The sequence below is a fragment of the Pan troglodytes genome, chromosome 6 (genome assembly GCF_028858775.2).
Source record: "Pan troglodytes isolate AG18354 chromosome 6, NHGRI_mPanTro3-v2.0_pri, whole genome shotgun sequence".
Classification (NCBI taxonomy): Eukaryota; Metazoa; Chordata; class Mammalia; order Primates; family Hominidae; genus Pan; species Pan troglodytes.
The window spans coordinates 97,073,098-97,099,022 of NC_072404.2; the positions used below are offsets into that span (position 1 = coordinate 97,073,098).

Sequence of the window (25,925 nt, forward strand, 5' to 3'; positions counted from 1 at the left end):
CACTTATCTGAAAAGACTATTAAAAGATTCCCTTTCCAACCATATATCTGTGTGAAGCTAGATTTTCTTCATATACTTCAACCAAAACAACACATTGTAACAGATGGAATGCAGAAGCAGATATCTAATTATCTTGTAAAGACACTAAAGAGATTAGAAAAAAATGTAAAACAGAGATACTTTTCTCACTAATTTTTTTAGGAAAAATAGTTATTTTTCATAAAAATGTGTTATTTATGTTAACAGGTAGTGGTTTTATTGTTTTATTTTATTTTATTTTATTTTATTTTTTAGGGACAGGGTCTTGCTCTGTTGCCCAGGTTGGAGTACAGTGGTACTATCATAGCTCACTGCAGGCTAGAACCCCTAGGCTCAAGTGATCCTCCAACCTAAGCTTCCTGAGTAGCTGGGACTACAAGGGCATGCCACCATGCCTGGCAAATGTTTTAAATTTTTTGTAGAGATAATATCTCTCTTTGTTGCCCAGGCTAGTCTAGAAATCCTGGCTTCGAGCAGTCTTTCTGCTGCAGCCTCCCAAAGTGCTGGATTACAGGCGTTGAGTCACCATGACCAACTCATTATTTTTGAATTACCTAATATTTAAGTTTCCAGTTTTGACTTGTGATACAGTAAATTTGGTAGATATAGCCTACATAAAACTTCCTTGGGGTCCTCAGTAATTTTTAGGGTTATAAAATGTCTGAACTATTAAGTCAAATGGATCGAACATCCCAAAACTGAAAATGTGAAATCTCAAATGATCTCAAAACTAAAACTTTTTGAGCACCACCATGATGTTCAAAGAAAATGCTAAATGGACCATTTAATGCAAATATTCCAAAATCAGAAAATACTCAAAATCTGAAATACTCTTGTCCCAAGCATTTTGGAAAAGGTATACTCAACAGAAGGTTGAGTATACCTAACTAACTCAACTAACTCACTCAACTGAGGTATCAAATAACTAACTCAACTCAGGTATCAGCTTTAATGTAGTAGTTGTATTTATTTTTATTGAATTGTCAGAGTAGCTTTATTATTTTGACATTTAGAAATTACAGAATGAAACATTAAGTAGAAAATAAAGATTGAAAATTGATATTTACAGTTTTAAGATGAAGACATAATTCATTATTTCATGATTATAGAATTATAAATTATGTGTCTATGTAATAACCGAAAGTATAACAATTATCTTTCCAAATTATAATTTCCAAGTTTTTTGTTCTTGCATCCTTTTTATTTAGGATTTTTTTTTCTTTTGGAAAATTTTTGTTCAGCAAAACTGATGAAGATATGTTCAAATTAAATATTTTGTAAGCACGAACTGAGTATATGTTTTAAAAACCAAAATCTATAATGTTTAAATGTAGTGACATAATTAGAAACACAGGTAAAACATTTTTAGCTCCTTAATATGAAAGTACACTTTTGGATACAGTTAATAAGTTCACTTGTTAAAGCCACTGCTCCCTCCTGCCAATCTTCAACCAAGGGGTTGTAGCAACAAGGAACTTCCTGCTTCAATATCTTTCAACTCTCTCAGGTTGGATCAGTTTTCTTCTCTGTCTCACGTATTTAAGCCAGTAAATTTCTTCATTTGTAAATTAATTATAGATTTTCTTTTTTTAATTAAATTTTTCCCTCAGATATTTAAATCCTATTTTTATTACATATTAACAGATGTCTTTTTTGTCCCAACTATTGTCCTTTGACCTCTGTTTCCTCAAACTACTGAATTTTTAATTCATTTACTTACTTTTTAATTTTTGAACTATAGATTTTTAAAATATGCAGTGTGGATTCCCCTTTGCATCTTAGGTGAGCTTTATCAGTTTTCTGTTTTTTTTGTTTTTTTTTTTTTTTGGTTTTTCTTTTTTTTTTTTTTTTTGAGACAGTCTAGTTCTCTCGCCCAGGCTGGAGTGCAAAGGTATGATCTCAGCTCACTGCAACCTCCACCTCCCAGGCTCAAGCAATTCTCCTGCGTCAACCTCCTGAGTAGCTAGGACTACAGGCATGTGCCACCACACCTGGCTAATTTTTGTATTTTTAGTAGATACGGGGTTTCACCATATTGGCCAGGCTGGTCTCGAACTCCTGAGTTCAAGTGATCCGCCTGCCTCAGCCTCGCAAAGTGCTGGGATTATAGGCGTGAGCCACAGCACCCAGCCTCAGTTTTCCTTTTATGTTTTCTTTATGGCTTAAGAATTATATCTACATTTCTTTTGGCTAAGGTTTAGGCTAAGGTTAAAGATTAGCTGTAATTTGAATGAATCAAATCTATAAAAAGTATTCTAGATGCTACATAAACATTCTCATTTTCAAATCAAAAGTAGGAGAGAGGAACATAACAGTATATTCTAAACCCTTTCAATAGAGGGGAGGATATATTTATAAAACTAGCATATCCCAAAATACAAAAAGTAATTAAGAAGTTAACAAACTTTAGAAATGTAGCATTTGGACCTGGGTGGACCAAAGAAACCCAAACCCTAGCTGACCAACTCTCTTAACAAGGCTCTTGGAACTAATCCCTACACAGCAATATGTTATCTAGCAGAGAGTTAATATTTATTCTGTGAAGTACTGGTATTGAGTATCAAAACACCACAGAACAATCATGTTCCAAATCCTGCATTTATATCTTTGTTTTGCTCAGGCCTCAAACAGATTCCATTTAGTGGGGAAAGAGAATTATTTGAGTTGCCTAGTTATGCTGGGAAGAGTCTGTGGAGAAAGATTACCTCTCTTTATTCATTGCAATGAAAAGAGCAGTTTACTTAATCTACTCAGTAAGTCACATCTCACGTCTCTGGATTGAAGGATTAAACAAATGCCTCAGATGGTAGGTTTATTGAGGCTTACAGCTGCAATCTTGAATGACTATTAGCATAGTGTCATTTTGCCTTGACACATGTGAAAAGATATTTCAGAACAGAAGCACTAAATTTGCCTGGTGAACAGTATACAGTATACAAGTACACTTGTATCACAATTATATCACAATTATCTGTCCTGGTACCACTTAGATTCGTATTGTAGAAGCTTGTCACCATGGACAATCTCATACTTTTGTCTAGGTTAAGATCAATGGGCCAGGCGTGGTGGCTCATGCCTGTAATCCCAACAGTTTGGGAGGCTGAGGCAGGTGGATCACCTGAGGTCAGCAGTTCCAGACTAGCCTGGCTAACATGGCAAAACCCTGTCTCTACTTAAAATATGAAAAATTAGCCAGGAGTGGTAGCGCATGCCTGTAATCCCAGCTACTCGGGAGGCTGAAGCAGGAGAATCGCTTGAACCCAGGAGGCAGAGGTTGCAGTGAGCCGAGATCATGCCATTGCACTGCAGCCTGGGCAACAGAGCGAGACTCCATCTAAGAAAACAAACAAAACAACAACAACAAAAAAAACAATGAAATGCTAACCATTCCCTTTCTCTGCTGTCTGTGACTAGTTTAGCCATAAGACTTAAACATAGCCTAACAATAGAATAAAATATTTGAGTTGAGGATCATGTTTGTAATCTTTGTGTCTTCAGTACTTTTGCAGCTATTGTTTCTGTCATATGCAGGTGTTATGGAACATGAGACTTTTATTACATAAATTACTTAGGTTTCACACTAGAATCAGCACTCTTAGAAAAATGACTTTATCTCATTCTTTTCTGAACTCACCCATCTTCCGCATCTGCTCTTGGGTCATATGCTCTTATAAACATATTATATGATCCCTGAAAAAAACCATTCCCAATTGAATCTTTAGTTACCACTGTTACTAACCTTGCAGATATTTACATTGGGTTTTCATGATATTCCAACTGATTTCAAGTTCAAGAAATCCCTTCTCCTTCTTGCTTTTTCATTTTCTTGGCCCCAAAATATGAGCTTTGTATTGTTCCTGAGTTCTTCCTGTCTTCTTGCATATTTTGTGAGGGATTGTCCCCCCGTTTTCTTTGTTTTTAATAGCAGTTCTTGTTTTTAGCTAGATTTGGCTTTCTTAGGTTTCTGGTTGCTTATCCTGTACATTCCTTCGTTGTTGAATTAGACCAGTTTCAGAATATGCTAGTTACATCAGCCATCCACATATCCATGCATCCTTCCATCCAATAAATTTGCTGTGCAAATACTGACCAGGCTAAGCAAGCTGAAGAATACAAGATATGGCCATGATTAAAAGTCAGATATTATTCTCAGTGCAGTGGGGGAGCTACTTGAGAGTTTTTTTTTAAAGTGATAGAATACTGTAATCTGATTTCCATTTTATAAGATCAACTTGGTGCTGTAGGGATAATAAATTGAAGGGAGGAGTAGAAGCAGAGAATTTATTTAGAAGGGTGTAATTGGAATCTAAAACAGAGTCGATCCAAAGGTAAGAAAACAATCAGGTTCCAGTGATAACAGAATATCTTGTATCAGAGGGACCTACTGCTGAGAACAGCTATAAAAGTTGAGTAAAATATTTGAAGTAACAAATTTAAGATATAAGGGAGCAACCAAGGCATGAGAACTTGAGTGGCCACAGTCCTGGAGAGATGGATATTACACGAGCTGAGCCGCACATCCATCTTTGCTTTAGCCTAAAGTTGTTTGTCTATTCACATCCTAGGTATAGAGACTAAGCAGAAAGTTGTGGAGGTGGGGATTTTTATTTCCTTGGGCAGACAAACAGAAGTTGGAGCTTGGAACTGCCACTGAACAACAGACACATGTGCCTGGAGTTGTGCATGCAGTTTTCCTATGGGGTTGTTGCCAACTCTAAGTCATCTGTAGCTCAAAGCAAAGTCCCATAAACAAAGCTGAAAGCAGCAGGGAAGAGGTAAAACTGCTGATTGACGATTTCACAGTCTAGTTCTGGAGAGATAGAGGTTAGAGTTCAAGGGCAAGCAAGGTGAAGGGGAACTGTAAACACTCCAGGTTTTTACTTGAGACCCCTGAAAGACAATATCTTTGGAGTAAGGGAAATTCAGAAGATTAATACAAAAAAAGGCCTAAAAGTAGTCCCCTAAATTGTGAGGTGATTTTCTAGTACTCTGACTGCCAAAAGAAAAATCTACTCTGGAGAAAGGTAGCCTCAGAGTTGCTATAAATTTTCATACAGAATGTCTAGTATACAGTAAAAAATCATCAGGCACATCAAGAAACAAGATTGAATGACTGAAATCAAGAAAAATGAAAAAGACAATTGAAACAAACCTATGGGTGATAGAGACTTTGGACTTTTAAGCAATTATAATAGGTTCAAGGAAATGGAAATAAATATGAATATTACTAGACAACTGAAATACATAAAATTACTAGATTATTGGAATATGTTAAAATTCAAAGGCCGGGTGTGATGGCTCACACCTGTAATCCCAGCACTTTGGGAGACCAAGGTGAGCAGATCACTTGAGCTCAGGATTTCAAGACCATTCTGGGCAACATGGCGAAACCCAGTCTCCACAAAAAATACAAAAATTAGCCAGGTGTGGTGGCACGCACCTGTAGCCCCAGCTACTCAGGAGGCTGAGGTGGGAGGGTCACTTGAGCTTGTGAGGCAGAGGTTGCAGTGAGCTTAGATCGCACCACTGCACTCCAGCCTGGGTGATAGAGCAAGACCCTGTCATAAAATAAAATAAAATAAATAAATAAAATAAAATAAAATAAAATAAATACTGCAAAATATACATTCTTATCATACACCCAGAGGAGTTATATTAAATTGACCATTTTCTGAGCCATAGTTTATCTCAGTGAATTGCAGAGGATTGAAATTGTGTAAAGTATGTTCTCTAACCACAGTGGAATTAAGCTAGAATCAAAAATATGGAAAAATGACTAGAAAATGTTTATATGAGTGAAACTGAGGAGAACTTCTAAATAACCCATGGATGAAAAAATAAATCACAATTGAAATTGAAAAATATTTGGAAAGTACTGATAATGAAAATATAACATATAAAAACTTGTGCTTAGAGGAATAGGCTTAAATAGGCTTTTGTGTATTTTAAAAAAGAATAGAGGCTGGAAATTGGTTACCAAAACTTTCATCTCAAGAAGCTATGAAAAAAGAAATACATTAAAGTCAAAGTAGAAGGAAAGAAATAACAGTAAAAATTCAATAAAATTGAAACAAATATATAAGAAAATCAACCAAACTAAAAGTGTTTTTAAAAAGATTAATGCAGTTGATAAGCTTCTAGCAAGACTATTCAAGAAGATCAAAAGATAATATAAATTACCAATATGAGGAATGAAGAAGAGGCCAAGTGTGTATATCTCACAGACATTAAAAATCCTAAAAGAGGATATTATGAATAACTTCACATCTATTATATAAATTTGAAAATTTAGAAGAAATGGGAAATTTCTTTTAAAAAATTACTCACCAAAACTAACACAAAAAGGACGGAAATATCTGAATATGTGATATTTTTGCTAAAGAAATGTAATCTATAGTTAAAAATCATCCCATTGCAAGCCCATTTTTAAATTGTTTTCTTCTTATGGGTTTTTAAGAATTAATTGTATTTTATGGATAAGAGTTGTCTGTCGGATATTTATAATTTAATTTTAATTTTCCCACTCTGTGCTTTTTTTTCTTTTTTTAAACTCTCTTAAATGCTGACAGCTCATTCCCTGAAACAGGAAAGAAGGTGGAGTGTATAGGTATTAACATAATTAGGCTGGTCAGTTTGGTGGTGGTAAAATGAATTTCCTCTCTTCTAATTGTGTCTGTTTTTCATTTGTGCATAAAGTAGGGATAGTATTGTAACCTAACTCACACAATTATTGGGAGGATTACTTATCTTCTTAATGTATATAAAGCTCTAAACAGGGCTTAGCACATGTTAATTACATTTTTAAATCTTGATTACTTTTACTTATTTTTTCATAAACCTTCATTTTATGGATCACCCTTATCAACTGAAAACGTCTAAATTCCTTAATCTAGTTTTTAAGTTGTTCTACTTCTTGGCCCAAACAATCTTTATAAGTCTGTTTGTCTTCTGTTCTATTAAAAGTTCCTTTGTTAAAGAAAAGAAACCATTAAAATTAGCACAACCTATCCTTATAATATAACAGGATTCCATACACATTCAAATACAGGAAACTAAATGCAGCCCAGTTTTGTATGGATTGAAATTAATAAATCAGGAAGCAAGATTTTCCCTACATTTCTTATCTAGTAACAGCATAGTCTCCTGTGCTGAATTGTCTCTGGAGAGCAACTTTCCTGACTTCATTGGTGAAATTGTAGCCTTTTGATTCAAGACACCGCTACTAGTTTCTGTGTCTTTTAGATGAAATTTCAAGAGAGAATTTTGAGACTACTGGCCAGCCAGTAGCTTGCCTCTTCCTTCCTCTGTTCCAATCAGCTACAGCTAACTGCAGGTTCCCCTAGGCTTACTCAGAAGGAACAATGGACTGAGCACAGGGCAAGCTAAAAGGGATGTTGAGCTTGGTAGGTAAATTGACTCGCATGCTAACCATACCCTTATCATTCATTTTCTTCCCAGTAGTACTGCTGCTTCTAGCCTGACAGGTTTTAACTACTGCCTATATTGACTCCTTTGTGACCTTTCCTATCCCATAGTTTGGTGAATTCACTAGACTTGCAGACATTTCTAGAGTTTGTTTTTTTCCCTTTCTGGTAGTTGACAATCATATATATTGATTAGTGTCACCTTTATACTGCCATTGCAGTGTTTCAATTTTCTATGTATTTAGTCTTCATGAAGTTTTTTAGAAATTTGTGAAAGAGTTGAGTGAAAATGAAAATAATTGATTTATGAAGTTCTTACTACAAATATGATCTCTTATATTCTTTAGTTCTAAATAGAAAATCCGTAAGAAAATTAATTACTTTTAGTAAGAATTGTCTGTTTCTGTGATTCTGTGCTAGAATATGCTGGCTTCTGTTTTTTGTTGTTGTTGTTTGTTTTTCTAGTTTAAATATTTGGTAATAGCTTTTAGAATTCTCTGGGGACACCAAATTCAATAGCTCATGATTTGGATTCATGATATATCATGAAATTTGGATTTTATTACTAGTTGTATAAAACCTCCCACTGAAAGGATAGGATTGAAAATTTTCTTAAATAAGTGATGTTAGACTGATTATTTTTATTAATGAGAGAGAACTCTGTTTTTCATGATTTATGAGAGGGCTCATTTTAATTAGTTTGTTGATTTGCGGTATTGAAGTAGAGAGTTATATCTTATATAATTACATCATGTAATTCAAAAGAAGTCTCTAACCCAAGTAACTCAGTATTAACGTTCTGTCCCTTCAGAGGATAGAAAGTTAGTTTGACATGCTGTACCCTACATATTCAGAGAAACAAAATATATACTCTAGATAATCAAAATTTACCTATTTTTATCTACTTAAACATTTTTCTTAGTCGTTATCAAATGTATATTTTGAATGGCTGTTCTTTACATATTAAAATATTTTTGATGGCACAGTGGCAAAATATTTTTTTAATTTTTTTTATATTTGATTCTTTCTTCTTCCTTTTAGGGTAGAGCCTGGATCAGAGTAGCACTCATGGAAAAACATTTATCTGAATACATCTCTACAGCTCTGAGAGACTTCAAAACAACCAGGTTTAAAAGTCCTTTTAATTTTCTAATATATATTTGAAAGAATCACCTGAAGACTCAGAAATCAGAATAGGATGAAGAATCAATTTCTAAAATCCTCAACTGTTTTATTTCCTCCTTTTGTTACTACTCAGATAAATCCACTGTCTTCTTAGGAAAATGTAATTTGTCAACTAAACATACATCTACCTTTCTGTAAAAAGATACACATTACGCCTGGAATATCCTTTTTCTAAATCATTTCTGATTCATACTCTTTCAACTCTTGAAGCTTCATTCTCCCCATAGACTATTCCCTGATGGATTTGAATTTAAGTATGAAATTTCAATAGCATCTTTTTTTCTTTTCACCTCAGTATTTCCTTATTTTTTTGCTTGTAAAGAATATACATTGGCCGGGCACGGTGGCTCACACCTATAATCCCAGCACTTTGGGAGGCCGAGGCTGGCAGATCACCTGAGGTCTGGAGTTCAAGACCAGCCTGACCAACATGGAGAAACCCCGTCTCTACTAAAAATACATTAGCCAGGCATGGTGGTGCATGCCTGTAATCCCAGCTACTTGGGAGGCGGAGGCAGGAGAATAGTTTGAACCCAGGAGGCAGAGGTTGTGGAGAGCCGAGATTGAGCCATTGCACCGCAGCCTGGGCAACAAGAGAGAAACTCTGTCTCAAAAAAAATATATATATATAAAATTAATAATTTACTTATTTAATTCATATGTATAATTAATTATTGCTTATCTTTTTAGAACAATCTAAACCATTGTTTTTCTTGGATTGTATAAAGATGACATCCTGTGCCATGTGAAAAATAGGACTTTGTTGATTTTTTATGATGGTAGAAAAGGGTACATATTAGGACAACAGTCATTCCTAATTAGCACTCATCTGCTGATCTTTATTTGTAAAGCCACTTTTCTTCATATCAAAAGTATTTGTAAATGAAAAGATTTAATAATTTTAATAACTTAGACATAAACTGTTTAATGTAGCCACTAACACATGCCATGTACAAATTTAAATTAATTAATATTACATAAAATTACAAATTTAGTTTCTCAAGTGCTGTATCACATTCCAGATGTCCCATTGCCACATGTAGCTAATGGTAACCCAATTGGACAGATTTAGAGTGTTTTCCTCATCACAGAAGGTTCTATTGGGTGGAGCTGCCTGAGATATTTCTAAACTACCGTTCTTTTTTCTACCTCATTAATCATATTTCTGAAAGAAAAGAAAATAATTACAACTATAAACTAGTTTTGATAGAAAAAAATAAGCACAAAGAAATCATATCTCTGAGATCTTAAATTCCATATCCTAATACAGGGTTTGACATTCTGGATTTTGAGAAAATCTGGGCATTTATTATGACACATTCTTTCAACTAACTAGCTGGTACTAATTAAGTATCTTTATTTAGTTGCCTCTATCTTTATTGGTAATATAATAGTAAACTTTTAATTTTGAGATACAAAGAAAATAATTGTCATGATTGTAAGTTTGACCAGGATAGAAAGACTTTTGGCTGAAAGAAATATTTGCATAAAGTAAATCTGATATATACTTATTTAACTTCTTTTCAAGCAACATGACACTCGAGATATTTCTAAAGATAAACAGTGAGATGATGATAAAACCTTAGACATTTGAAATGAACTTTATAAAATGAAACATCATTACTAAGTTTCATTATGAAACTTGATAAGCATTGAGGATACTAAGGCTTTGAAAATGAAAACAAAGAATTGTATCAGAATCGAGTAGCTCAAATCTAAAAATCCTACATTAATTAAATCAAAATCAAGTTTGCATAGTAATAATTTCCTATGCAAGTAGAATATTGAATCAAAGTTATGATAGTCTTTTCCAAATAGAAATTAAATAATTAATAATCTCTCTAAATTGTTAGTCTTGTTTCTTAGTTTAAATGATTGGGTGGGGTAGAAATAATTCTTCAATAGATTATTTTTAGAACAAGTAGTTTAAATATTTAAAGGAAATGCTTTCTGCCTTGTTCTTAAGTGTTAACCATGCTTTTTCATAGAAAGGAAATGATTCAGCTCTAAAAAAGTACATGAAGTAAAAATATTCCTGTAACCATACATAAACATACAGTCTTCAAACAGAAACATGGCTTGGTATACAATGTCATATATATGTATCTGATACATAGATATATGCACACATACATATAATATTTACACATATACATTTATCGAATAATAGGATTTAAATGTGAATATAATGGCTTTGTAACTCTCAAGAAAGGAAGTAAGTAGGGAGTTATTTCAAAGTTTTTATCTTAGAAGTTAACTAAAAAATGCGGAAAAAAAATCTTATTTTTCTCCCCCTATTTACACTAATTTTTTTTTACTGAGATGAAACCAAAGAAATTCTTAATTCTAATTAAATTTGATTGCAAACTTCTAGTCAAGACAAATATATTCATAAGATTAGATTTGTAAAATACAAACAATTAGAAAGAGTATTTGTACCTTACCTTTTATCTGGTTGCTTCCTGAAGTGAGTACTCCTAGGAGAATGAGAAATGATCTCTAATCTTTAGGAATCTGGAGAATATCTGAATAAAGTAGATTTCTTCATGTTCTACTCTTCACAGGTAAAGAGTAATGATAGCCTTTAAAATGGTAATACAAGTGTTTATCCCAGTACCAGAGGAGGAGCTACATGAACTAAGGCAGGCAGGCTTGAAAGCACTAATCAGTGAAAACCCAAGGATAAGTTTGGGTGGAGGAAGGGTGGGAGTAGAGATAAAATAAATTTTGAGTACATGACTATGGCTCCAAAGCATTGAAGAAATATGTGTGATCTTTTTGCTAAGGTGTAGGATGTCTTAATGAGCAGTTGAAAAAACAAACAAAAACCTCAAAGAGTTACATGGCTTAGGGATTGGGGTATAATTGAAAAATAGCCAGAGTTGAGAAGTTTAGCCAGAATAGGCAGAGTGAAGATTAGAATCTAAGCTAAAAAAAAAAAAAAGAGAGAGACTTCTTTTGGTAGGTTACTGGGAAGACCTTCAAATGAGAAGTGAAGTAAAAATTGAATTAATTTGTTCAAATTTTTAATTTCTCTTTATCCACTGGCTAAAAAATAATTAGTAAATTTCAATTTAAAATACCATATGATATTTCAAACAAAATTGAAAATGTAACAAGAATTTGAAGTAATAAGTATGGAAAATATAAAGATAAATTAGCTTTATGGAAATTCATTTGTTTACTTTGCAATTATATCGGTATTTAATTTATAATGAAAAAGTTGTGTTCCAAAGAAATGTTAATTTTCACAATGTTTTAGCACAAATTGAAGGAAGGAGTAAAGTATAAAATAAAACTTTGTAAATGACTGAGCTGTCACAAAGAGAAAAAATGAGTTGACAAATACTTTTCTCAATTACAGAAAAGTAGACAGAATAGTGATAAGTAACCAAAATCTTTTAAGAGTTAAGAATGCATTTTGGAATCTGTGTATGTATTGCGGAATCTGGCCAGCAGCCTGCAATGCAACGGGGCTCTCTCTTTGTTCTTAGGCGGATCGGCAGGTTGAGAAATAATAGACACACACAAGATAGTGAAAGCTGGGTCCAGGGGGGTCACTGCCTTCTGGTCCCACGGTGCCAACAATGTACTGGATATACCAGCATTTATTATTAAGTTTAGTGAGGGCAGGGGTAGGTTAGTGAGGGATTTAGGGTCATTTGATTATGAGGTGAGATGGTCACATGGGGATGAAGTAATTCTTTAACGTAACATTTGTATATAGAAGTACAGTACATTTGTATGGAGAAGTACAGTATACAGAGATAAGAATTTACAATATAGTGTGCGTGTTAGTAATTTCTAACAGAGCCTTAAAACAGAAACACAATCTTTCCATAACCTATGATTAGCAAGATATTAATCAGCAGTAACAATTGCAACAAAAGCTGGTTACAAACAATCCATGGAAACAGGACGTGAAGCTAGACAACCGGTTAGACCAGAAATTCTCAGAAAGGAGTATGCCTTAACCCTAAAGAGGTGTAGAAGAGCCATGGCAAGATGAGGACGTTTATAGCCCTATCTTATCCATATGGACAGGCACCCCCCCCCATGCATCCGTTTATAGGCTCTCCACAAGGGTCGCATTCCATTCCTAGAGCTATGAACATCTGCTTTTCTGGGATAGGAATCTTCGTGATGTGAAACCTTCCTGACCGCACATCCATTCATAGGCTCTCTGCAGGGGGAAGCACGTCACGCGCTGTTGGCTCATTCTGGCAGTCCAACCTGGCATTGTCTTTACACAATCCTGCATGCAATTTTGTATTTACAATAATCAGGAGCATTTCATCTTTTATTCTGTAGCAATAATTTCAGGGGGTCTCCCTACATCTTTCTCTATTCCTTTCACTGTGAGCAAAAAGTTTGACTTAAGTAAAAGGCAGCAAATTCAATGCAATAACTCCAGTGAAGCCACAGGTAGTGTGAAATGCTATAAAGGATGAGGGAAATATAAATATTATATATATAATATTATAAATATATAACATTTAATATATAAGGACTTTATATATATAATTAATTTATAATTGTATAATTAATTTATATATAATTAATTTATATTAATTATATTAATTAATAAATAAATTAATTAATAAAATATTAATATAATATATTTAATATATAATTATATTAATATATATAATTATATTATATTAATTTATATTAATTTATAAATAATATATAATTATATTATATATATTAATTATATATAACATTTAATATATAATATAGTAATATAATATATTAAAGGACTAGAATGTGGGCATTAATAGCTATTTTAATAATTTCTCTTTAACTCTTAGAGACAACAGAAGCCATTGGAATAGAAGCATTTCATCATAGGAAGGACAATACTGACTGATTGATTTATTGCTTTGTCACACTAGTTGTCTTGTTAGGAATAAACTGTAGAGGGCAAGGGCAAAAATCAGAAAGGCCAGTCAAGAGGCTATTGCAACAATTCCAGTGAGAGATGGTGACTTGATCAGAAAGGCTTATTAAGTGACCAATTACTGAAGGGAAGCTGGAGGGAATGGAGAATGGAAAAGTTTTGAAACGGTCTGTATGGAGTAAGTGCGTGATATTGGAAGGAAAGTCACTGACAAGGAGAGAATAGAGTAACGGAAATAAAGACAGGAATTATCATTAAAATACTTGATGATTGCATATAGGCAATTTGCAAAGAGGAAGAGTAGGAATACAAAGAATACTAAGAGAATACTTGCTAGAAGTGCCAAAAACAGGCAAAAATTAATTGATTAATTAATTTTTAAAAAAATAAAAAATAAACCACGTTCAGAGTGATTACCACTTTGGGAAATCTGCCTACCATCATTAAAATTGACAGACACTGGTGGCCACTAACTTAGTTTAGTCAGGTCCAACTGTCAGAATGACATGACTCCTGTCACTGTTGCCAGATTTGTGGGATATTGGGGCCAACATAAAATGGTTTTCAAGCTTATTCTGAGAATATAGAAAGTTACCAAATAAAAACAGTAGCAAAGTTTGTTTTTCCCTGAAGATTTCCTGAGTGAGCTTTACAAAAACTTTTGAATTCTCTGAAAATATACTGAATCATGTTCTGTTCTGTTTCTGAACTGTTTGAACCTTTTGGGACCTGTAGGAATTGCTAACAAGCTCTTAAATGTCTCCATTGCACCATATCATTTTTAGAAAGACCAATTTATCTCATCTTTGGGCAATGTGCTATACACAAAATATTTCTGTTTTATGTTTCTTTTCTAATTTGTCTCAGCATAGCCTGCAAACTAGTGAAGTTATTTGCCCTCCATCAGATAGGAATAAGAAAGCCAAGAAACTAAGTTTCTAACACAAAGTGCAAGGTTTTCCCATAAATTTTAAGTTCTTTTTTGATAAGATGTCTAGTGAGAAGTGAAGGCTGTATACAGCTGTTTACTGTACAACTGTTACAGCTGTACATGATTAGTGTAGAAATTTAAAACAAGTAAAATTTTTGGTATTTGCAATGTAGTTTAATTGTGTATAATTATGATATTATTACTTCTATGATTTTTTAAGATAGGGTCTCACTCTGTCTTCTAGGCTGCAGTGCAGTGGCACAGTCATGGCTCACTATAGCCTTGACCTCTCAGGCTCAAGCCATCTTTCCAAATTAGTTGGCTAACTTTTAAAACTGGTTTGTGGAAACGGAGTCTCACTATGTTGCCCAGGGCAGTTTGTAACTCCTGTGCTCAAGTATCCTCTTGCCTCAGCTTCCAAAGTGCTGGAATTCCAGGTGTGAGCCACTGTGCCTGGCCTACTTCTATCATTTTTCTTTCCCTTTTTAAATTAAACTCTTAGGTTAAAGGTAAAATACAATCCAAAAGTATTTCTTAATAAAAATCATGGATAATGGAGGTATTCTATATCAGGACACCTGTAATACATTCAAGAATGTAGCCAGAAAAAGTTTTATAGCCCTAAACCCTTTTATTAATAAAAATAAAAATTATAAATGAATGAAATTTTCATGTTAAACAAGATAAGAAAAACAAACAGAAAAAATAAAGGAACGATAAAGCAAAAAATAAACAATATTTGCTTTATCAATTTATCTAAATTGAGAAACACATAATTACTAAATAAAAATAATATTTTTTGGTAAAAAATTTTCAAGAGAGACCAATTACTAGCTACCTTAACTGAGGTATATGTATAATAAAAGGACAAGGAGGAAGTAACCATTGACATGACATATGATGCATTTAAAAAATGCTACAATCTCTCTGTTATATATTTGAAAGATATAATGATAATTTCCTACAGAAATATAATTTGCCCAAATAGGCCCTACTATATGTAAAAAATTTAAATAAGCTAATTTCTCTATTAGGAAAAGAAAAATTTATCAAGACACTTCCTCAAAATCAATCATTAAGCCCAGATGATTTCAAGGAAGACTTGTATCAAAATTTCAAAGCCTGGATAGTCCCAATGATTTTGAAAATTTTTGCACCTTATAAAAAAGAAAATTTCAAAAAATTAAGGAAAATCTAATACTTTTTGTAAAGTAAGTATGACATTTATACCTAAACCTAATACAGTTAGAAAAGAAAATTATGGACAAATATCAGTTATTAATATTGATTGAAATGTAAAAATATTAGTAACAATATAACACATCATTAAGAAACTGATACATTTTGATCAAGTGTGATTTATTCTGAGAATATGATATTGATACAATATTAGGAAATCCATTGATATAAAAACCATATGAATCTTCTGGTTTGATGATTTGCTAGGAAGACTCATAGTCTTATTCATGGCTATCATATATTACAGTAAAAGGATGCAAAGCATATAAGTAAAGGGAAAAGGCATATGCGGCAGTGTCCAGTGAAAAACAAGTATGAAAGTTTCTAGGAGTCCTTTCCCTGTGGAATCATATGGGCTGTGCTTAATTCCCTCAGCAACAACTTTGGACAACATACATGAAATGCTGTCCACCAGGGAAGCTCATTAGGGATTTAGTGCCTAGGGTTTCTATTAGGGGATAGTCATGAGGCACCTTCTGCCTAGCACCTATCAAAATTCCAGACTCCTAGAAGGAAAGAAAAAGGTTAGCATAAACTACATTGTTTGTACAAGCAGTTTAGGCACAGTGAGCCATTCTTACCCATCAGAGTGATGGTAATCCTTCCAAAATCTAAGTTCTCAGCATCAGCCAAGCCTAATCTTTTAATCAGGCCTTTCGAAGGATAGAAATCAGGTCTGCTATATGTTAACTCTTTCTGCACACCATATTCATACATCTAAAAGTAAAAACCAGCTATTTTTCCTCTACAGAAGATGGAAAGTCCTTTACAAAATGTATGATTTATTCCTGAGAGATGAAAAAAAGTACAAAATTGTTAATTGATGTTTACTTTCTTAACATGATATGGGAATTTTATATAATCTTAGTCCTAGAATCAGTATTTTACTTAATTCAGAAACACTACTTGTATTTCCAATAAGATTTTAAAGAATGTATTGCACTCTTCTTACTAATGTTCAACTTAATAGTAGAGGTTAGCCAATTCAGTTAGACAAAATGAATCATTTAGAGACATAAGAATCAGAAACAAAAAGGAAAGCTATTTATATTTGTAGATGATAAGGTTTTGTAACTAGAAAACCGTAGAGATTCAGTAATAAAACTAAATTAAAATAAAACAATTCAACAGTACAGCAAACATTAAAATAGCATATCTAATACATATACACAAGTAACACAGGTAACATAGTTACACAGGTAACATAATAACACATAAAATCAATATTCAACAATAACTATAAAATACTAAGAGATAAGTGTAAGAAGAAATGTGTAAAATCTACATGAAAAAAATTTAAAAGGCCTGAAAAATATAAAATTAAAATTATTAAAATGGGAAGAAGTCTTTTACTTTTGTATGAGGTGCTTAAACTTTATAGAATACAGCTTAGCTCCCTATAAGTTAATTTATAATTTGACTGCAATCTCTATGTTAATAAGTTTCTTTACATAATTAGACAAGTTGATACTGAAATTACATGTAAAAATAAACATACAAAATAAATATATAAAATATACAAAAGAAATATAATAAACATATAAAAGTATACAAAATGTACAAAAATACACAAGTAAATATACAAAATTAACTTGGAAATACTAAAAAGAAAGCTGTAGTATAGGGGAAGAAATTAGCCTTACCCGATACTAAACATACTATATAAAAACCTTACAATGAAAACTATGCATTGGTGCATGCAGACATACAGTGAAATAGGATAAAGAAGTAGTTATATAATAGAAATAAATGCAAGTAAAAAATAAACTTTAGTTTATGATAAAGGTAGAATCTTAAAACACTGAGGTGATGAGGAGATTTGTAATGCATAGCTCTGGGATCAATCAATCAATCAGTTTGCCATTTTGAAAATAATAAATTAAATTATTATAATAATAATTAAATCCCTTCTCACATTATATAAAATAATAATTAAAATAAATGTAGTGTTTACTTTTTTAAAGAAATCAAAACATTTCAGGATGAGATAAAACAGAGATGAATTTCTATATAACCCTATGTAGGTAAAATTCTTCTAAGTCTGAATAAAATTTCAGAGGCAATGAAAAAAATTAGTGGAACATTTGACTACATCCAAAAAAAAAAAAAAGAAAGAAAAGAGAAAGAAAAACTTTGCAAAGCAAAAACACCATATAGAAACATCAAAATACAATTGAAAAACTGGGAGAAAATATTTGCAACATTATTTTAACAATAAAAGACTTTTTAAATTAATACAAATTGAGAGGAAAAGACTAAAAATTTGATAGAAACATAAGGGCAGAGATGTAAACTGACAACTCACAAGAATATGTCAAAAGCTCTTAGACATATGAACATTTATTTAACTTTTCTTATTATAAGGGAACTATCAATATAAACTGAGATATTATTTCTTTTATGTCATTTTAGCCAAGTTTAGATAGAAAGATGAGAGAGAGAGAGACAGACAGACAGTCTGATGGAGGAGTTACAGCACTCTGTGGTGAGGATATGTGGAAAATGCACTCCCATGAACTTCTGAGGAAATGCACATTCCTAAAGAAGGATTTTTGGTTTTATCCAAAAAATCTACATAGTAACTTATGGCTAAGCAATTTCACTTCCACAAATCTAAGCAAAAGATAGGATATCACAAATTTAAGCAGAAGATAGGATATGTGTGTGTGTGTGTGTGTGTGTGTGTGTGTGTGTGTGTGTGTGTATGCAATAATTATAATTTTCTTTTTTTTTAGACAGAGTCTCACTCTGTCACCCAGGCCAGAGTGCAGTGGTGAGCTCTGGCTCACTGCAGCCTCCACCTCCTGGGTTCAAATGATTCTCCTGACTCAGCCTCCTGAGTAGCTGGGACTACAGATGCGTGCCACCACGCCCTGCTAATTTTTTGTATTTTTAGTAGAGACAGGGTTTCACCATGTCAGTCAGGATGGTCTCGATCTCCTAACCTCATGATCCACCTGCCTTGGCCTCCCAAAGTGCTGGGATTACAGGCGTGAGCCCTCGTGTTTGGACATTTAGCTAATTTTTAACTATAATATTTTAAATAGTTAAAATTAGCTATTTTAACTATTTAAAATATAGTTAAAATTAGCTAAATGTCCAATTAAATGTATAATTTAAAATATTATAGTTAAAATTAGCTAAATGTCAAAACAAAGGAGATTGACTAAATCAGAAATGTATGCAGACACAGAGTACTATGTAACTGTAAAAAAAAGAAAAATTTAAGTTAATATAGTATGATTACATTATAATTGTATATATAATTATAATATGTAGCAGGCTATTTTTAGGTAAAATAAAAGTATAAAAAAACTATACTCTATGTTGTGTTTAAAAATGGGAGGAGATAATAAAACATTCTGGTGGCTCCTCTAAAATCAAAAGTGGGAATACTAAGCCAGAAAGCAGAGGTGGATGGGAACATAGTGAAAATAATAGAATGAAGGGGGTAACATGTCAGTTCTCTGAATATACATTATGGTATGCTTCTGATAATTGGAACCATGTAAATATTTCACGTATGAGAAAGTGTGAGAGAACAAAAATAATCAATAATTATGGCAAAGGTACCATAAATAAAATTCAAACAGAAATAGATGAACCAAACTAAATTCAAATAAATAATATGATCACCCTGAAATGGCTAATGAACTAACCCAGCTAAAGCATGAGGACTACATTTGGACTATATACCTTCAAGCTCAAAACAAACACACTTTTAAACAAATATTAAAGTCTAGTTAGGAAGATTTTTGCAGAATTTAGGTTAGCATTTCTGAAATTTTTTGTTGCACTTTCTAAGATTGAGCAAGCAGTTAAATATAACATGAATAATTAGATCTTATTTCTCACTGTTATGCTCCTATTCTAACATTCTCTTTCTCTCTCTCTCTCTCTCTCTCTCTCTCTCTCTCTGATCTCGTCTCATCTGTTTCTTTGAGTTCTGTTTGAACTTTTGGAATATTTTCTATGTATTTCATGGGATATTATTAGTTATTTTATAGCATTGCATTTTTTATTATTTCTGTAAAATGTTACCTTTATTTGCCTTTCCAAGTCTTGTCTTACATAATCACATTTTTTAAATTAAGAAACTCTCATTTTTAAATTCCAGAAACAAAATTTATCTTTTGTTCATTCTGTTTCATCAACACAGCAATAATAATTCCTTCTGCCTGTCTTTCCTTTAATTTTTTTTAAATTACTTGATTAGTAATTGTACTTGATGTTTTGATATATATTCATCATTTAATGATTATATCAAGCTAAGTAACATATCTATCACCTCTTATACTTATCATTTTTTGTAGTGAGGACATTTAAAATCTACTTTTTCAGTAATTTTGAAATATACAATATATTATTATTAACCATTGTCACCATTCTGTACAGTAGATCTCAAAATCTTATTCCTCTTCCCTAACTGAAATTTTGTACCTTTGATCAACACCTCCCATGCCCCTACCCCCCAGCCTCTGGTAACCACTGTTCTGGTCTCTACTTTTATAAGGTCAACATTTTAAAGTTCACATGTAAGTGAGATAATGAAGTAATTGTATTTCTTTTAAACTATTCTGGCCCCTTAACCCACTTGTGAGTTTATCTGAACTTGGTTTCAAAACATGTGAGATCACTTAACAGACAAGAAAGTTAGTATGAGTGTACTGAGATTAGCAGAGGGAAGAATGTGCAACAGAAAATAAGGAGATTACCATAATTCCTTTGACGAGTTGGGGCATCTCTTATGAAGAGTACCAAGTGGGGCCTCCATTCTCAAGGCTAAGCAGTAATGAACCTTCAGCAGCTCAGCACTACCAACTCTCTTTTTCTGCTGCTGGAATCAGTGAAATTATTTGATTCTTTCATTGGGCAATAAGTAGGCACAAGCATACTCTCTTTGCTTATTGAACTAGTTGGTATCGTTGAGAAATCAAGGGACTTGACAACTTCACTGTGTGTTCCACTGGAGAGTTAAAACTATTTCCGATTCACTGAGTCCAACTCCAATTTCACCAACCTCTCTTCCTCAGGCACCACAAACAAACGCATCTTACACTGCAAGCTTTTCTCAAGAACGTGAAGTTGTAGTTCCATATTGTTTTTTTCTGCAGATTCTCACAGTTGTCAATGATAATGCGAATAATAATGGATTCCTTTTAACAAGAAAAATAAAAGATTGAAACAAATGAAGCACAAAAATATGAAACATAAAAGTAGGAGAATGCAATTAATTCAGCTAAACAGTAAAATTAATGGATTTTTAACTATTGAAATTAAAAGTGACCTGAATAGATAAATAAAATCGACAAATACCTAATAAGTACAGAATAATTCAACCAAAATAAAGAAATGTCTGTCAGAAGAAGGGATATATAATCACAATAGAATAAAGACTAAAATATTTGGAAATTTAGAGAAAATGGGTAATATTCAAAAAATAGTTAATTTTTAAAAATGTAGAATACCGAGACATACAGTAATAACAATATCCTCCATCAGGAAGTTGTTTAGAAATGCCCATTAGTAAATAAGTTATAACTACCTTATGATTCTTTTGAGAATTTTAGTTAAGTTTCAAAGAACAGAAATGTCCAATGCTATGCAAATGTTCACAGCCTACAGAAAAATACCAATCCATCATTAGGCTAATGTCACAGGTTGACAAAGATAATACATATGCTGTATAAATACATTTTAGTTATTAGTTTAATTATTAAAAATGAGTAAAATTACACCGAATTGAAGGTAAAAGAGTTTAAATAATGTAATTCACCATATTCAACTAAGGTTTAGCTGATATAAATACAAGACTAGGATTGTGCATTTCATATAAAAATATTTCCTGTTTCAGGTGCCTTGTTAACCCAAATTAATCAGTTATGTTATAAACACATAGTTAAGGGCTGAAAATATTTGACAAAAATCAGCCAATATTTTTTAAAAAGTGAAATTGGAATATAGGAAAAATGTCCAAATATGATAAAGCATCTTTGCCAACATTTAATCGTACACATCATAATAAAAGTAAAACATTAAATTCAAGGCCAGGCATGGTGGCTCACGCCTGTAATTCCAGCACTTTGGGAGGCTGAAGCAGGAGAACCATTTGAGCCCAGGAGTTGGAGACCAGCCTGGGCAACATAGTGGGATCCCATCTGTAAAAAAAAATTTTAAAACCACCTGGGTGTGGTAGTGCCTGCCTCTACTCTCAGCTACTCAAGAGGCTGAAGTGGGAGGATTGCTTGAGATTGGAAGGTCAAGGCTACAGTGAGCCTTGATCACACCATTTTACTCCAGCCTAGGTGACTGAGTGAGACCCTGTCTCTCTGAGTCCCCTGAAACCATGTCACCTGCCGTGGGGATACCAAGAACTCTTTGCTAGATTTCAGGGAAGCAGGTTATAAGACCAGGATAATGCTATGCCTAAAAGCAGGGATAGTCGTGTATTTTATAGAAAAACATTTCAGGATATTATTTCAATATTTTGGATTGTTTCTAAATTTAAGGCTAAGTCTAAAATATATTTAGATTATTAAAGATGGAAGTTTATTTCAATATTCTGTATATTTAAATGACTAATATTTAGTTTTACAAACCAGAATTTTCAAGATAAATCTCAATTTCACAGTGAAAAAAATAATCACTTGTGATTTAAATGAAATTTCATTAGTTAAAAAATTTTCTTCCTGAATCTGTAATAGAAAATAATAATAATAATAAAAATTCTACCACCTTGAATGAATTTCATTTTGGCATCCTAAAATCCATACATACAGCCAGGTTTCTTGTCATAGTAATCAAAATAATCTGCCATTTTCATTTCACTACAGTGGGACACTTCTATTTTTATACCTGATCTTCATAATCATTATTTTAATTACATGTATAATAGTTCATAGTATTTGTGTATTATGATTTAACACTCAACATTAGATTACTTTGAATTTTCAAATTTTACTTGATACATATTATTAATATTTTTGTGATAATTTACTTTTGTTTTTGAGTGATTTTTTGAAAATATAGAAAAATAATTATTCATTTGAATTATTACAATAATAAATTAATTTTCATATCAATAAAAAACAAAGGCTTATGACTCTTGCTAGTCAAAGCCATTTTATTTAACAGAACTGTGCATTTTATAAGCCCTTGAAGTAAATATTTATACTAATTTTAATGTGATTGTTTTTTATTATACTTTAAGTTCTAGGGTACATGTGCACAACGTGCAGGTTTGTTACATATGTATACATGTGGCATGTTGGTGTGCTGCACCCATTAACTCGTCATTTACATTAGGTATATCTCCTAATGCTTTCCCTCCCCACTCCCCGCACCCCACAACAGGCCCCGGTGTGTGATGTTCTCCTTCCTGTGTCCCAATGTTCTCATTGTTCAGTTTGCACCTATAAGTGAGAACATGCGGTGTTTGGTTTTATGTCCTTGTGATAGTTTGGTGAGAATGATGGTTTCCAGCTTCATCCATGTCCCTACAAAGGACATGAACTCATCCTTTTTTGTGGCTGCATAGTATTCCATGGTATATGTGTGCCACATTTTCTTAATCCAGTCTATCATTGTTGGACATTTGGGTTGGTTCCAACTCTTTGCTATTGTGAATAGTGCCACAATAAACATATGTGTGCATGTGTCTTTATAGCAGCATGATTTATAGTCCTTTGGGTATATACCCAGTAATGGGATGGCTGGGTCAAATGGTATTTCTAGTTCTAGATCCTTGAGGAATCGCCACACTGACTTCCACAATGGTTGAACTAGTTTACCATCCCACCAACAGTGTAAAAGTGTTCCTATTTCTCCACATCCTCTCCAGCACCTGTTGTTTCCTGACCTTTTAATAATCGCCATTCTAACTGGTGTGAGATGGTATCTCATTGCGGTTTTGATTTGCATTTCTCTGATGGCCAGTGATGATGAGCATTTTTTCATGTGTCTGTTGGCTGCATAAATGTCTTCTTTTGAGAAGTGTCTGTTCATATCCTTTGCCCACTTTTTGTTGGGCTTGTTTGTTTTTTTCTTGTAAATTTGCCTGAGTTCTTTGTAGATTCTGGATATTAGCCCTTTGTCAGATGAGTAGATTGCAAAAATGTTCTCCTATTCTGTAGGTTGCCTGTTCACTCTGATGATAGTTTCTTTTGCTGTGCAGAAGCTCTTAGTTTAATTAGATCCCATTTGTCAATTTTGGCTTTTGTTGCCATTGCTTTTGGTGGTTTAGACATGAAGTCCTTGCCCATGCCTATGTCCTGAATGGTACTGCCTAGGTTTTCTTCTAGGGTTTTTATGGTTTTAGGTCTAACATTTAAGTCTTTAATCCATCTTGAATTAATTTGTGTATAAGGTGTAAGGAAGGGATCCAGTTTCAGCTTTCTACATATGGCTAGCCAGTTTTCCCAGCACCATTTATTAAATAGGGAATCCTTTCCCCATTGCTGGTTTTTGTCAGGTTTGTCAAAGATCCGATGGTTGTAGATATGTGGCATTATTTCTGAGGGCTCTGTTCTGTTCCATTGGTCTATATATCTGTTTTGGTACCAGTACCATGCTGTTTTGGTTACTGTAGCATTGTAGTATAGTTTGAAGTCAGGTAGTGTGAGGCCTCCAGCTTTGTTCTTTTGGCTTAGGATTGTCTTGGCAATGCAGGCTCTTTTTTGATTCCATATGAACTTTAAAGTAGTTTTTTCCAATTCTGTGAAGAAAGTCATTGGTAGCTTGATGGGGATGGCATTGAATCTATAAATTACCTTGGGCTGTATGGCCATTTTCAGGATATTGATTATTCCTATCCATGAGCATGGAATGTTCTTCCATTTGTTTGTGTCCTCTTTTATTTTCTTGAGCAGTTGACCTCTCCTTGAAGAGGTCCTTCACATCCCTTGTAAGTTGGATTCCTAAGTATTTTATTCTCTTTGAAGCAATTGTGAATGGGAGTTCACTCATGATTTGGCTCTCTGTCTGTTATTGGTGTATAAGAATGCTTGTGATTTTTGCACATTGATTTTGTATCCTGAGACTTTGCTGAAGTTGCTTATCAGCTTAAGGAGATTTTGGGCTGAGATGATGGGGTTTTCTAAATATACAATCATGTCATCTGCAAACAGGGACAATTTTACTTCCTCTTTTCCTGATTGAATACCCTTTATTTCTTTCATTTGCCTGATTGCCCTGGCCAGAAATCCCAACACTATGTTGAATAGGAGTGGTGAGAGAGGGCATCCCTGTCTTGTGCCAGTTTTCAAAGGGAATGCTTCCAGTTTTTGCCCATTCAGTGTCATATTCGCTGTGGGTTTGTCATTAATATCTCTTATTATTTTGAGTTACGTCCCATCAATACCTTCCTGGGATACAAGGCTAGTTCAACATATGCAAATCAATAAACGTAATCCAGCACATTAACAGAAACAAAGATAAAAACCACATGATTATCTCATGGATGCAGAAAAGGCCTTTAATGTGATATTTTTTAAATTAGATACTTTTGAAAATAGTTCACTTTAGTAATCCAATTGTGCTTATTTGTGTTTCTTTGATTATTAATGTTTGTATCAATGTTATTTACTTTTGTAAATTACATTAGAGAAATTGTTAAGTTATTCATTCTTATGAGTAGGCAAATTAAATACCTGATTGCATACATCTGTCATTAGCTACATTTTTTCCCAGATGAATTTCTAAAACAAAGATCGAGTAGGAAAAAAAAATCTGCAATACTGTTTTAAAATACCTTTTATTCCTTGAGCATGTATTGAGTTTTTATTTCTTAGTTGTGGCATATAAAATATTTTTTATCTTATCAAGAGGATGCATGTCTCTTTGGGATTAGATCCTTAAAAGAATATGACACTGTAATGAGTATGACACATGAGCTCTTACAAGTCTGATATTTGACAGATCAAGTTAAATTAAGTAACAAAGAGACAAGTACCATACGGTAAGCTTCCTAGGAAAAATTACAGTACACTTCTACTCTTATTATAATGATTCATTATGCTCATTTTTATATAAAAGAAGAGGAAATGAGGAATCATTATGAGCAAAGGAAAAAGTATAGCAGAGAATATTATTAAAGTTAACTAAACCTATCTTCTTCTATTCATCTAATTTAAGCATTTGTGAAGGGCTTATATGACCAGATTACAATAAAATTATATAGAATATAAAAATCTTCTTAGTCTTATAACTC

General features: G+C 33.0%; 1 protein-coding gene across 8 annotated transcripts in view; it reads left to right on the forward strand.

Annotated features, from left to right (window-relative positions):
- Positions 1 to 25,925, forward strand: part of RUNDC3B (RUN domain containing 3B) — a 208,551-nt gene that overhangs the window by 73,965 nt on the left and 108,661 nt on the right. For all 8 annotated transcript variants that reach the window (XM_063814671.1, XM_001163673.8, XM_009453495.5 and 5 more), the window contains one exon: positions 8,505 to 8,590. In XM_063814671.1, coding sequence (XP_063670741.1) covers positions 8,505 to 8,590 — 86 coding nt within the window. The remainder of the gene's footprint in view (positions 1 to 8,504; positions 8,591 to 25,925) is intronic.